Genomic DNA, 12,091 nt, shown 5'->3' on the forward strand with positions numbered 1-12,091 from the left:
AGGATGCACTTCAGGTGGTTGCTGCTGGTGCTCGGCTTGGCGGGTGCGGTGCAGGTCCGGATGCAGGAGAACTTGCAGGATTGGCAGGTGAAGGGTCCGTGGGTGCGTCCTGGGATGGCTCAGTGGCAGCCGGGGATTCGGCCGGTGTTGAGGGTGGCGGTGTCGTAAGTCCGGCGGGTGGGCTGGCAGCTGCGGGGGCCAGGGGGTCTGGCGCTGGGCGCGGTCAAGGCGCAGACGGGCTTGCCTTTGGCGCACCTTCGGCGCACAATCGGCGCGCCCGCTCCGCGTACGCATGCACTCTGCCCTAAATGGAGAGTTGGTGGGGCGGGGCGAGGGAGGAGCAGCTGGGAGGCGGGAGCGGGGTGGCGAGTGGGGGGGTGAGCGGTGCGGTGATGCTGGAGGGAGCGTGGGTGGGGCCGCAGGGAGCAGCGGCAGGGAGCGGGGTGGGGCAGGGAACAAGCAGTGACAACGGGACAATAAAAGTGAAATGCGCTAAAAACGACGAAACAAACAAATACAGGTAAAATATCAAGGCAATTAACGGCGATACAATTTACCAAACAACGAAGCAGGCACAGAGGGCAGGCAGGGTCAGGGGGCCAAACCAGCAGGGGCAGAACTCTCTAGGCAGCAGGAGGAGGCCGGGCACACTCGGGGAGGGCCACGCGGCGGGAGGAGCAACCGGGTCTGACCAGGTCAGGTCAGGTCACAGCTCCTCACCCGTGAGCCTCGCCTTATGAACCTTTGTGGGAGGGAGGAGCATCTGGGAGGCGGGAGCGGGGTGGCGAGTGGGGGGGTGAGCGGTGCGGTGATGCTGGAGGGAGCGTGGGTGGGGCCCCGGGGGAGCAGCGGCAGGGAGCGGGTGGGGCAGGGAACAAGCAGTGACAACGGGACAATAAAAGTGAAATGTGCTAAAAACGACGAAACAAACAAATACAAGTACAATAACGAGGCAATTTACGGCGATACAATTTACCAAACAATGAAGCAGGCACAGAGGGCAGGCAGGGTCAGGGGGCCAAACCAGCAGGGGCAGAACTCTCTAGGCAGCAGGAGGAGGCCGGGCACACTCGGGGTGGGCCACGCGGCGGGAGGAGCGACCGGTTCTGACCAGGTCAGGTCAGGTCACCACTCTACGCCATGCCACTCCACTCTACGCAACTCTAGTCTACCATACTCCACACTACGCCACTCCACTGTACGCTACTTATTGCCACTGGAATCAACGCCACTGAACTCTGCACTACTCTATGCCATTCCATGCCATTCAACTCCACCTTACGTCACTCTACACCACTTCACTCCACTCTACACCACTTCACTCCATGCCACTTCACTTCATGCCACTTCACTCTATGCCACTCCACTCTATGCCATTCAACGCCACTCCAGGCCACTCAACTCCACTCTATGCCACACCACTCTGTACCACCCCATTGTACTCCACTCCACACCAATCTATCCCATGCCACTCCACTTCACTCTACTCCACTCCACGCTGCTATACAGCATAGCTAAATGACATTGGCATAGCCTCTTGTGTAGGCGAAACCCATTGACTTTGCAATGCTTGTTGTGTATGCCCCTCCCTTCAGCACTGCCTCTTTACAATGATTTTGATCGGCTATTTTATACTTCTTCTAGTCACTTTTTGGGAACTACTTTTTGTTTTAGCAGTCCATGAGAGTGCACGTGTATTCCAGCTCTGTATCTCCTGCGCTTCTCCCTCCCTACTGTGTGTTGCTTTCTTCCTCAAGAGCTTCTCCCCCATGTTGCTTTCTCTTTTGGGTTCTTCTCTCCTTTACCCCGTGTTGTTTGATTACCTTGTGTGCTTACTCACTAGTCTAATTTCTTTTCATTTTATTTACCAAACCATCTTGAATCAGTAAATTAAAAGAAAATGGTGCATATGTAACTTAATAAACACGCGCATATGTGGTGATGCATGCAAATGCTTGTGTGGTGACACACATGTACGTCCTCACATGAGCTCACGCCTGCCATGGCCACCAGTAGAGGCTGCATCATATCCCCTTTCTTTTTTTTGTTTGGTGATGCCGCACAATATTGGCCAAAAACTATTTTTTGTTGATGCTGTACAGCATCACCAAAAGACTTTGCCAAAGCAAATAGGTCCCAAAGATGCACCCTTTAGGCTTTGCCAGTGATTTTTTTCTCTTCCTTCTGCACTCTAGTTTCCTATTCAAGAATATTTGTTGTTACTCGTACCAGGCTCTTTCATTGGAATCTCAATGTGTATTCCTTTGCTGTAGTTTGTGGTCTCTGTACTATGATTGCATGCTAGTGGAAGGAAAAGAGATGGGCTTTCTAGGGGTTTGTGACATAATGGTTTCTTATCTTTTGGTTAACCTGCTTCACTCTGGGACTGTTTCAGTACACAGTATTCCTTCTTGTATCATGTACCTTGGTCGACAGGCAGTGTAATCTAGGCCTATTTATTCAAGCGTCTTCATCTTTGCTTCTTAGCTCAGACTGTTTTAATTCCCTCTCCATCTATCTCATCCCTGTATGTTGGAGGAGAAAGTATCGTTCAAGAACTCTCCTTACCTTTCTTCAATGCAAGATTTCTCCAACTTGAAATGCAAGTGAAGTTCTGGCCCGTTTGTACCAAATTGTCCTGGGTGGGGGCAAGAGGAAAGAGAGAGAGGAAGAAACATAGAGAGAGAGTTTGTGGGTGTGTTACACTAATTTTGTGGTATGTCTGAGACAGGTATACACAATATCCGGTCCTATGCATACAGCAGCCCAAGCACAGGCATACTGCTACACCTAAAAAATGATGTACTGATATATGTTTCTGAGGATGGTAAGTTAATGTGTGTACTCTCCACCCTTATTTCCTGGGTGCAAAATTTGCTGTGCCACAAGTGCTGTTGTATGGTCGGCAGTAGCACTGTTTGGAGGAATGGATTCCTGTGTCAGAGTGCATGCTTCTTACTGAGTAAGTACTTTTGGGGGATACACTTAGGGACTTAAGCGTTGGCAGCTGGAATTTTCAGCCATCTGTTTGATGGAGGCCCCATCACCACCATACTTTTGGGAGAAGGCCTATCCTATTTTTAAATTCCTACCAAAGAGGTGTGGTCTTTTCCTTGAAGTGGCTACTGCTGCCATATTGGGAGCCAACTTCAGGAGCAAACAACTTGCCTGAAATTGCACCATGTCCATACAGGGTGCTGGAAATGTTGCTAAAATATGGGGGTACTGGAAATGGGACCCCAAAGTGTGGATACATTTTCTGCATCCATACTATACGGGGAAATGCAGGGCTTCCGCGGATAGACCTGACTGGTGGTCATCGTGATCTCCAATAGAAGTGGTGCTGCTAGAAATGGTGAGTGTGTGGCCAGCCTAAAATTGGGATGGCAGATCCAACACCCTTTTCAAATGTGTCACCACTGTATGATGTTAAAGCTGATGCCCAGGCAGGTGAAGGCTCTCCCATCAGATCCTTCAGTCTCTTCCCAACCCCACTTTAGGATGATAGACATCAGAGAAGGGTGGGCGTGGCTTCCAGCATTTTGTGGCTAAGGTCCAGTTATTGTCCTTCTTGAAATCAGCCCTTTAGCCTCCTTTTGGATCTGAACACCCTTTTGAATTGCAACTCTCTCTCTTGGTGTCAGATATTTTGCATGGAATGGATAGATCTTCAAACTGAAATTGTGTCTTAACACTGTGATAGTTCATGAGGTAGGTACCCACTGTTTCATTGTCCAAGCAGGTCTAGGAATTCTTACCACATTCTTATTTTAAAGGTTTTATATAGCGCTGGCTAGACCCGGAGGTATCAGAGTGCTTTACATGAGTATCAAACCATAATTGCAGGTTACATCGTTACAAAGGTTACACAGTTATTAGAACCTGGCAACATAGTGACAAGTATGGTCGAGACAAACAAAAAGGACATATACGTAAGGGAAAAAGCAGGCAAGGGGAGAGATTCAGAGGTGAGGGGGTAAGAGCAGGGGAAGTAGAGAATGGAGGAGGAAAAGAGGAGGGGAGGGTGAGAGACACAGCATGGAAAGAGAAGGGGGAGGGTGACGTGAAACACAAACCGGTAGAAAATTCTTTCTTTTCAGGCTATGAACAAACAGCCTGATTCATCATTCTTCCGTTTTGCGAGCCCCTAATAGCGATTCATAGCGAATCGCTATTAGGGACTCGCAAAACGGGATTCATGTAGAAATTGCATAAAGAAATGCGATTCCTACATAATCCTTATTTGCGATTAGCAAATTGCTAATCGCAAATAAGGAATAACTCGCCATTCATTCCTATGGGCCAAAAGGCCCATAGGAATGAATGGGGAGTATTCCTTATTTGCGATTAGCAATTAGCTAATCGCAAATAAGATAGCGATTTGAAGGGTGCCAGGGGTGTCCAAAGGACACCCTGTAGCACCCCTCAAATGAAATTTTACACAGGTGTTGCACACACACATGTCCAAAGGACATGTGTGTGTGTAACATGCAACTCAGAAAAATGCATTTAAAAGCATTTTTCTGAGTTTTCGCAATTTACCACAAGGTCTGACCTCGCGGTAAATTGTGGCCAGAAATTGCGAATTCGCAAAACAAAATTGGATGATGAATTGCATTTAAGGAATCTCAAATAGAGATTCCTTAAATGTAATTCCTCGCAAAATTGCGAGATCGAAATTAGCGATTTTTGCATTTGGGATGATGAATCCCAAATGCAAAAATCCCACTCGCAAAGGGCCAGATTCTCAGAATCCGGCCCTTTGCGAGCCGATTTCGGCTTCATGAATAAGGCTGAAAGTCCATTCTATCTTAATTGGACAATGTGCAATCCTCACCAAGGGTAGCACCCTTCAAATGAGTCCCTGCTCTACATTTCCTGAAGGCTTAACTAGTTGCTTTCTGTTCCAAGCATATGCTATACATTGTTTATAATTCTTACATAGATCTAAGGTTCAGAGAAATATTTAGAAAGGTCATCGCAAATGGACAGCTTCTATTCCAGGCTAAAGTAATCTCAGTGGAGGGTCTGGGTTGGAAGCTGCTCCCTCTTGCTTTCCATATGTTTGTCCAGTCTTTCAGTTGTTAACTCTGTGGGGTGAAAGGAAAACCCCTTTGAAGTGGATTAACCCATAGCAAGACACTGTCATCAAGGGGTCGATGCTAAACAGCCTAACATTGATACTAGAAGATCTGCAGCAATATATTATCTATCATTTGTACCTTCCTCCTGTGGTTTACAAATAACTGCTTCAAAGTGTGTGGTTCGAGATCGAAAGAGGGAGGGTACGCTGCAGGGAAGCAAAATAATTTGATGCCGACCTGGAAATGGTTATTTCATTGGACAGATAGGTTTTAAATTATGTTTAGTGTAAGGTTTTGTTGAACTCCTCTTTTCCGCAGCTGAGGTCTAGTGTAAATTTCAGATGGTTCTCAACAATCTCAGTTGGGCTGTGAATTTGTTCCGCTCTTTGAAAAAGCCAGACCCAAAACTTTGATACATACACCGAAGCGCAGTATCTCTACTCTACAATAATGTTAAGGATGTTGTTTTATAATTATGACGTACATGGCGAGTTGTGGTTCAACAAATTGTATGTTTTATTGTAGGTGTCATTGTCATCCCCAGTGCATTTTAAACTCCAGCTCTTCTCTGTGCATTCTCACTCACATGGGGTCATAGAATGTTATGTCATATGTGTGCCCTGTAAGAGTAACAAACCTGATTTTCATACATTAAAAGGCAAATGATTCACAGAATCAGCATTTCCAGGCTTAAATCCCCTTGCAAGGGTGGACAAGTCATACTACAGAGTGGACGTTTGAGCACAAGCAAGTCAGAGTGGGAGATTGAAAGAGGGAATGGGGTGTTTTGATGCCATGCATACAATATCATGCCAACATCCACAAAGTCCTAACTTCATATAGAACCTTTTTTCAGGCTTTTCATGCCTTGGAAGCACACATAAAAGTAGCCGGCAAACAGTAGTAGTACATTCTTTCAAAGCTGGGTAGTGGAATACTTTCATATTTCATGGCGTGTAAGGGAAATGGTTTCTCCAAGGAAAAAAATGCCAAAGTCCTTAAACACCTTTAGTTTAAAATAAATAAATCTCCCAGTTCCTAAAAAAAAAACTGAAATAAATGTGTAAAGTAACGGGTGCTCACGTAAAGCGCTCCAATCCTTTCATGTCCAGTTCGCACTATATGAAACTGCAAAAAAGTGGGTCCTTATTTAGAGTTTGACGGATGGAATAATCCGGTACCAACATGGCAGATGTCCCGCCCACCATATTGTGGAGTATATAGCCCATGGCCCTGGTAGTGGGGTGAACAGCATTTGATATATCTGCCACTTCCGACTGCGTATCCCGTCTGCCAATCCCTAATAAAGGGCCATAGCTTTCAACGTGTAGCTCTTTGGAATGTGGAAGCATCTAAAGTAAGGGTGAGTCTAACTAAAAGAAAAATAAATGGCTTCTACGTTGCTATTTTTACTCCTTCGTTTGCGCAGTGTCCTATACAAATACCATTACTCTATAGAGAAAAATCTGTAGAACTGCCACATTTTGCTGAGTCGCGAAGAGAGCACATTTGGAAATGCAGTGCTGGTAAAAGATGAGGTAACTTTTTTCCCAAAGGTTAAAAGGTCGCAGAAACACTGCCAGCTTCGTGTTGCTCATGTGTCCAGTGAAGCCATCACTCTGCGTCCCGCACCGCCACCTTGTCCCTCGCTGACCCTTGTTAACTGGAAACCAGAGAGAGCTCTCCCTGGGTGTCCCGGTGACCTCTCTGTCAACACTGTGCGCGAGCAGTCCTTTCATGTCCCCTGATGTTGTTTTTGGTCCTCTCCCGCTCTTTTAGTAAGAGTGTCAAAAGCAGCGGTGTCGAGTGTCCGAACCCTCCATTAGCGTTCTGTGCTTTCGAAGACTGTGTCTAGTAAACTGACTGGGAGCAAAAAACAACAGCAATTTACTTAATCCGCGCGCAAAGTAACAGGAAATGTAAAATGTCGGCTGTGCGACGCCATGTCTTTTGTGACGTATGTGAGCAGTGGAGCTGAAAGCCTGAAGCATGGAATGCACGGGAAGTAAACACTTGTTTTTCTCTCACCTTGCAGGCCTGGATGTCAACAGAAGAACACCTTTTCCTTGTTTCCTTCCACCAAGGGCTGGACTTTCCGAGGGGTGAGTCTTCCGCTCAGCCATTATTTAACATTCAAATACTTGTACTGCTGGGTCGCTCCATGGCGGCTGCTAATGGAGGAAAAAAAGACCACATTAACACACAATTGCATTTATTGATATTTCAGCAGGTAACTTGTGTTTATGGGAACCGTTACTTCCATGGTATGATTTGTCAATTACTTAGCATGAATGGGTGGCCGCCTTCAAACCTCCAAGTCCCTCATTCTGAATCCCACTGTGGACTGACCAGGAATCACCTTGGAATTGTTATCATTCCTTCATTCACAAGTGACTCTTTAAGTTGGATCGCCAGCAATGAGCAACATTCTGCAATCGTAAAAGCGAATTTGATAAAGCATAAATGACCTCTTAATTCAAAGGCCCATCGGGGAAATATGCTTATTTTATTAATGCTAGCGCGACCTGTTGATCTGCTTTCACTGGCTGCCGCGTGCCAACCGAAGTCCCTGCCCTGTGCACGCATCTGCACTCCTAGCGTGGAGCGCCTAAACACATTACTACACTGGGAGAGAGGAAGGTCTGGGCCCTTCGTAGATGGGCTATACCGCTATTAAAGTCCCTCTCCCTTGTTAAAGGCCCTCGCCTTCGGCTCGGGGCCTTTAATAACCGGTATAGCCCTCTACGGCGGGCTATAAGGCTATATTATTGTGCTATGTTGTTATATTATGTTATTTTGTGTTAAAAGTTTATGGAATCTTTGATCACCACTGAAGTGGCCTGTCGCTACAAAAACCTAGAAAATTAACCAAGTACCTGCTTGTGCGCCTGTAAGGTGTTAGCGAGCCTGTGAAAGCCAGGCATCCTCTCTTCTCTGCAGTCGACATTATCAAGAAAAGCTTGTTATGCAGTTTAGTGGTCAAACTAGGGAGGGTTTCTTTCTCACTTACAGAGATCTTTAGAGCTGAGGCACAGGATGATGTATTTCAAAGGAAGGCTTGATTATGCAAGCTGTACAAAAGCGAGAGATTTTGGATCTCCAAGGCAAGATCCAGGAAAGTAGTTTGATCCATGGGTATTAAAGAGTGGTTTGAACTCATTACAATCTGTCCAAACTAACGGTATAATTCAGAAAAAGTGGGCGAGAGATGATTCTGGCCCTTAATGCCAAATAACAAAAAATGCTGTGTTTGAAAATTGTTGTAGTCGATGCACTGTAGAGATACGATGCAGCGGTGGACTAACCAAGATGATATGATGCCAGGTAGCAGAAGTCTTGTAGAAATGGCCAAGATGCTGACAAAAAAGTCACAACATCTAAAATGCAGGAGCTGAGTAGTACATAAATGTGTAAGTCTCGCATAGCTATCGCTCGAAATAGACACCCAAGTTCTTTGCCACCTCAGCAGGAATGAAAAATACCCAGTACTACTGGCCTTATATTTGATACCTAGAATCTGTGTCTGGCACCTCAAACTAGCACTTAAGTTCTGTTTCTGGAATGTTTTTAACCACACTGACGCACACTTTCGCCTTCTGTGCCAATGGTTTCTTGGTCAAGAAAAGATTGATTAAAAAATCCAAAAGCAGAGATCAGTGAAGGCAGCAAATGTGCGTATCTATTACAGAGGAGTGGTGGCAAAGTTATTCATTTAACTTTATTTTATTAAATTATATCTCATAATACACACCTTTCTCCGTTGCAAATAATAGTAATGGTACACATTTTGGAAACATATAACATATTTCCGTCCAATATTTAATCCACCAGTATAGGCCACCTTTGAATGTTGATTGGTGACAACTACTACCTGACACAGGTCTGGGTTCCCTTCATCCTGAAGAGGAGAGGGCACATGTGAACACTCAATATGGAATTATGCACTTCCCCCCGGCCTCAGTTTAGGGAGGTGAGTAATGAAATGGTGGATAGGGTGGATTAAATGGTGGATACAGTATGGAGAAGTAACCACTAAGGAATGGAAGAAAGATACGTCAAAAATAGTGGGAAAAGATGCTTGGATTGGTTCCTTTATTGGTGGTACAAGAGGTTGGACTTGTTACGTGAGTGAAGAAGATGAGCATAAAAAGGGAAACAGGAAGGGGTTTGGAAGAGGAAGCAAGTGAGCAAATGTGCACAGAATGAGAGCAAAGAGGGGTGTTAGCAAGGGAGTTGGAGAGGGGCAGCCAGGGTCTTCAGAGCAGTTCTCTTGTGGATCAGCTTTGGGTTCTTCCAGTGTCCTTTTCTTCGAATAGTAAGGAGACCTTCTCCATGCTCTGCAATCCAGAGAATGTGTTTTACCCCATCCAATGCCTGAGCTCAACTTTGCTTGGAAGAGTTATCTCATGATGAGCACCTTTTAGCACTGTCTATGTTTACACTAATTCCAGTTTCCTTCCTCATTTATTATTGGCCGGGATATGTCTCAAAAGGGAGGAATCATGCTTCCCTTCATTTTCATTGAGTCCTTACAATAGGTCGCCTCTAAAATTCCTGAGTTAGCTTGCTTTGGGGATCCTTTATTGTTTTCTCTGGGATCCCAAGTATTTCAAAGATCCATTCTCTTGTAATCCTCTCTGGTCACTTTTCTTCTCATAGTCTGCTTATCCTCTGTGTTAGACCTGACATCCTTGGTGTGCTTTCCCACTAACTTTTTGCCTTCAGACCTGTTTTTGCTGACATTGTTTTTACTGGGATTAGGACTCTGCGCACTTTATCACTGTTAAATAGTGCTAAAGTGCTTGTGCTCTCGCCTTAAAACATGGCAACATTGGCTTATTCCCAATTGGCATTTTTAATTTACCTATACGTCCCTAGTAAAGTGGCACTACATGTGCCAGGGCCTGTAAATGAAATGCTACTAGTGGGACTGCAGTACTCATTGTGCCACCCACTTAAGTGGCCCTATAAAACATGTCTCAGCCTATGGGTCCTGCATGTCACGTCTGCCGTTCTGGTCGACACCTGAACTGTTGCATGGTGGGGCGGAAACAGAAATTGGCATGGCATTATTATGTGCAAGTATGGTATGTTTTGTTCATTGACCCTCTTTTTTTTTAACAACTCTTTTTATTGAAAGATCACAATATCACCACAGCACTCAGAACCCCGGAGGCACTGCAATCAAATAATTAGACCCTCTTTTTGAGATACCCTCTGTTACCCCCCTCCTCCCTCTCCCCCTTCCCTCGCCCACGTTTTTTTTTTCTTTGTCGGCCACTGGATGTAGGCGAATGAATTTGTGTACTTACCCACCCGCCCTGCAAAACTGCCCCAGCAAGGAAAAATAAAATGATAACATTGTGTTATCATTTTATTTGTCCTTTTTTACACTGCTGAAAAGCAGTGGTGCGATTCTCCTCCGCCTTTAGCGGAGGAACCTCCACTGGATGTGCCCATCTCTGCCAGGTATCACCTTGTACAATTTAGGTATCTACACAGGATTTATTTCACCCCCCTAGTGCCATGGCTCACGTGTAAGGTGCCCTCCTGCACCTGCCTTGCATGCCATATCCAATTGGGTGACTTCCTTCACAGACACTGGTCATTAAGAATCATTTGCCCCTTTTGTATGGCACAGCAGGGATCATTCATGTGGTCTTGGGCTGTCCCATAGACCTCACCCTTAAGATAGCACTGCTAAACATCTTATAAGACGAAGGCCTTTCTAGAGCTGAGATAGCCCAGCTGAGTTTTGAATTGGGTCTGACCAAATAGGACAGGGCGCAGAATTTGCAGCCTACCGTTGCAAGATGGAAGACAGGACTTGGCATTTGACGTCTTCTTGAACTCCTGATATGCGAAGCCCAGGGCTGCCCCCAAAAAACATACGAAAAGATGGCACCATTTGCTGCACTCTACAGAGGAAGGGATGCCTCATCAGTGTTTGAGGGGTGCTCTGATGTTCTGTGGGGCTGTCGCAAGGTACTGCTGGTATCACACAGCTGATCACGATTGGATGGAAATTGACATCAGTATACGGCACTCTTTCCTTTTTCTGAGAGTCGATCAGGGCCGGCTTTAGCGATTGTGACGCCCAGTGCGACAATCATTTTTGGCGCCCCCACACCCCATGACCGCTACCTCAAATTCTTTCACTACCACTGGGCATAAGTGCCCCTCATTTCTCCAATCATAAGTTATTGCTAAACACAGCTCCCCTACCTGAGGTCAGCACCCCCTCCACAGGCCAGCGCCCAGTGCGGCAGCACCTGTCGCACTGCACTAAAGCCGGCCCTGGAGTCGATGAGCAGTCCCCTTGCTTTTGTTTCTAGTGTATGGTTAGTAGTGTTCAAATACCTTTTAAGTACGCCCATTCCATTATATTCTTACTATATAGTTGGCTTTGTACAAGATTTTTTATACTTGTGCGACTTTATAACCACTTAATGCTGTATTGTTCAACTATGACTATTATGGATCCCCTCATGTACCTCTTGTAAAAGTTGTCACATAACATGTCAAGCGCTTTGATACCTTCGGTCCTAGCTAGCGCTATATACAAATCAAAATAAAAATAATAATATTGCTAAAGATAAGGGAAATACACGCTCTTTGTTTAGGGGCTGAATTTGCAATAAACACAACACTTCCTCCTTTTATGTAATGGTGCTAAAAACCACCAAGGACCCAGCGTTAGGTTTAGTTGCAAGCACAGAGGGGTTTACATCGAATGGGCTCGTGCCTGAAGCCAAGATCTCTTGCTATTTATGGATTTCCTCTTTCTACATTTTTTGTTCTATATTTGTGCTTGATGGTTCGGTTCACCTGCTCCTTGGGCCAGGCACCTGTCAGGAAGGCTTATTTACTGTGCTCATTTGGTGAAATGCTGACGTTTGTTAATTATGATATTGTGGCTGCTGTGGCCAAACTAAGCATATTTATTTTGAACCAGCCAACTTCATGGCCCTAATATTTATGACAAGCAATTAATTTTGAGGACATTG

At 45.4% G+C, this 12,091-nt stretch overlaps 1 protein-coding gene across 1 annotated transcript in view; it reads left to right on the plus strand.

Moving 5' to 3' along the window:
• The window catches only part of ARHGEF3 (Rho guanine nucleotide exchange factor 3), an 834,543-nt gene that overhangs the window by 261,487 nt on the left and 560,965 nt on the right, over nucleotides 1–12,091 (plus strand). Inside the window, exon 2 of the mRNA XM_086939120.1 lies at nucleotides 7,120–7,186. Coding sequence (XP_086795246.1) covers nucleotides 7,120–7,186 — 67 coding nt within the window. The remainder of the gene's footprint in view (nucleotides 1–7,119; nucleotides 7,187–12,091) is intronic.

The sequence above is a fragment of the Lissotriton vulgaris genome, chromosome 9 (assembly GCF_964263255.1).
Source record: "Lissotriton vulgaris chromosome 9, aLisVul1.2, whole genome shotgun sequence".
In the NCBI taxonomy this organism is placed as follows: domain Eukaryota; kingdom Metazoa; phylum Chordata; class Amphibia; order Caudata; family Salamandridae; genus Lissotriton; species Lissotriton vulgaris.